The following is a 2605-nucleotide window of genomic DNA, read 5'->3' as shown; positions in this document are numbered from 1 at the left end:
CCCCCCCCCCCCCCGCCCCTCCCCGCTCCGCTCCTCTCCTCTCCCCTCCCCTCCTCTCCTCTCCTCTCCTCTCCTCTCCTCTCCTCTCCTCTCCTCTCCTCTCCTCTCCTCTCCTGACAACTCTTGGCCAACAGGTTCGAGGCCATCGCACAGGAGCTCGAGAGCAAGACGGCAGAGGAGGTGAAGTCCAGCTGAGGGGGTTCGAGGGGTCTAACGTCATGCAGGTGAAACGATATTCAGAAGCCTTCTGGCGCCTGGGTCCCAACAGACTCTCCAACTGGGACAACGTAGAGAAGCAGGTGACGAGGAGGGAGAGGAGGGAGAAGAGGGAGAGGAATCACGAGGATCAAAACGAGGACAAGCACCAGGAAGGGAAGAGGAACAGGAGGTGGCGAGGTGGTGGTTGCGGTGGTGGTGGTAGTGGCCGAAGATGGTTGAGGAGGAGGAGGAGGAGGAGAAAGTGGTGCTGTCAATACTAGCTAGCTGAAGGGATTATGGTGCAGATTGAGAAGGGAGAGAGCAAGATTCAGAAACGTCAGGAGTGCATGAATGCAGTCAAGCTCAAGGTGGAGAAATACGCGAACCCCTGGCAGCAGCTCAAGTTCCAGTACGGCAATGCCAAGGGCAAGGTAAGGCCTCCGCCCCCTCCCTCCCCCTTCCCCCGTCCTTCCTCCTTCTCCTGCCCATTCTCCTCCTACTCCTACTCCTCCTACTCCCCTTTCCATCGCCTCTTCCTCCTCCTTCCGCTTCCTTCCGCTCTCGTCTTACCGCCATGTCAACGTCGACCTAAGCTGCTGCCTCGCAGGCTTTCACAGAGGAGGAAGATCGTTTCATCGTGTGCATGACGCACCAGCTGGGGTACGGCAGGTGGGAGGAGCTCAAGTACGAGATCCGCCGCTCCTGGAACTTCCGCTTCGACTGGTTCATCAAGTCTCGCACGCCCAAGGAGCTGGAGGCTCGCTTCAAGCAGCTGGTGCGTCTGATCGAGAAAGAGCTCGAGAACGAGGACGCGAGCTACAAGCGCAAGTCGGGAGGAGGAGAGCCCGCAGGAGGCATCGTGAAGAAGCAGAAGAAGGCGTGAAGAGCTGGGCGGCTGCTGGGAAACAAAGATCTGTCATGATAACGAGCGCCTTGTGTACTTTTGACATCTTCTACACTCCTCCTCCTCCTCCTCCTCCTCCGGCATCGCCTTCACTTCGCGCGCCCATTCGGCCATGCCGCAGCTGCCAGGGAGCGAATCGCATGCTGCATGAGTAGTGAGAGAGGAGACAGTGCTGGGGATTGAGGGAGGATGTGGAGGGACACGGGGGGAAGACAAATAGGGACAAGTCCAAAACAGAGGAGAAGAAGAGAAGAGGAGGAGGAGGAGGAGGAGGAGGACGAAGAGGAGGGGAGGAGGAGGAGGAGGAGGGAGGGGAGGAGGAGGAGTAGGAGCAGCAGCAGCAGCAGACCTGATCGCGAGCCATGGATCCTCGCAGCGTCTTCATCATCGACCGGGCAGAGCTGGAACAGGTCGTGAGCCAGCAGGAACTCAGCTGGAGGGTCAGACCTGAGGCTTGAGAGCATGTCTGTGGAGTCTTTGCGCCTCTCCATCACCAGCAGCTCCTCCAGCTGCAGTCGGATGGTGTCAAACGCGCCAAGAGGCAGGAGGGTGTCAAACCTTGGCCTCCAGTTGGGCGATCCTCTCATCCTTCTCCAGGAGGAGACGCCCGACGTCCTGCTAATACGATGAGCTCCTGCTGCTGCTGCTGCTGCTCCTCCTCCTCATCCTCCTCCTGCTTCTTCTCCTCCTCCTGCTCCTGCTCCTGCTCCTCCTCCTGCTCCTCCTCCTCCTGCTGCTCCTCCTCCTCCACCTCCTGCTCCTGCTCCTGCTCCTGCTCCTCCTGCTCCTCCTGCTTCTCTGGCTCCCAACCGCTTCCCTCTCCCCCTCCTCATCTGCTCATGCCTCTGCTTCTGTTGCCTCTTCCTCCCCCTCCTCCCCCTCCTACTCTTCCGCCTTATCTTTGCCGCTCCCTCCTGCTCCCTCCGCTCTTCCTCCACCACCTGGCTCGTCAACGTGTCCTCTGCACTGTGCTGGAGTTCATCCTGCTCAGCCGTCAGGCGAGATTGTAGGAGCTGCCAGCGACAACGAGGAAGAGGAAGAATAGGAGCAGGAGCAGGAGCAGGAGCAGGAGCAGGGGCAGGGGCAGGGGCAGGGGCAGGGGCAGGGGCAGCAGCAGCAGTAGCAGTAGCACCTTGGTCTGGTTCTCGGAGGTTCCGGAAGTCTTCGACTGCTGAATCTGCAGATGCCTGTCAAGAAGGGGAGGAGCAGCAGCAGCAGCAAGAGGAGCAGCAAGAGGAGCAGCAAGAGGAGCAGCAAGAGGAGCAGCAAGAGGAGCAGCGCCGTCTCACCAGTAGCGACGTGTATGCTCTGTCCCTCACTTTCTTGTTGGTGAAGCCTTGGTCGCATACGCGCCTGGTGCTCGTCAGGAAGGAACGAGGGAGGAAGCAGAGTCTCCGACCTGCTGCTCTCCTCCTTCTCCTTCTCCTCCTCCTCCTGCTTCCATGACTTCCACTGGAAAAACACGTCAGACCTCTCAGCTTGCTTCCAATCCCTCCCTCCCTC

At 59.7% G+C, this 2605-nt stretch overlaps 1 protein-coding gene across 1 annotated transcript in view; it reads left to right on the top strand.

Moving 5' to 3' along the window:
• The window catches only part of GUITHDRAFT_83481 (hypothetical protein), a gene marked incomplete at both ends in the record, with an annotated part of 4111 nt that extends 2558 nt beyond the window's left edge, over positions 1–1553 (top strand). Inside the window, 5 exons of the mRNA XM_005817969.1 lie at positions 135–180; positions 225–299; positions 504–629; positions 806–1026; positions 1391–1553. Of these exons, the coding sequence (XP_005818026.1) occupies positions 135–180; positions 225–299; positions 504–629; positions 806–1026; positions 1391–1553 (631 nt within the window). The remainder of the gene's footprint in view (positions 1–134; positions 181–224; positions 300–503; positions 630–805; positions 1027–1390) is intronic.
• Positions 1554–2605: the final 1052 nt, after the last annotated feature.

The sequence above is a fragment of the Guillardia theta genome (assembly GCF_000315625.1).
Source record: "Guillardia theta CCMP2712 unplaced genomic scaffold GUITHscaffold_430, whole genome shotgun sequence".
NCBI classification, from domain to species: domain Eukaryota; class Cryptophyceae; order Pyrenomonadales; family Geminigeraceae; genus Guillardia; species Guillardia theta.
Note: the sequence above shows the minus strand (reverse complement) of the source record. Positions and strands in the feature narration are given on the sequence as shown.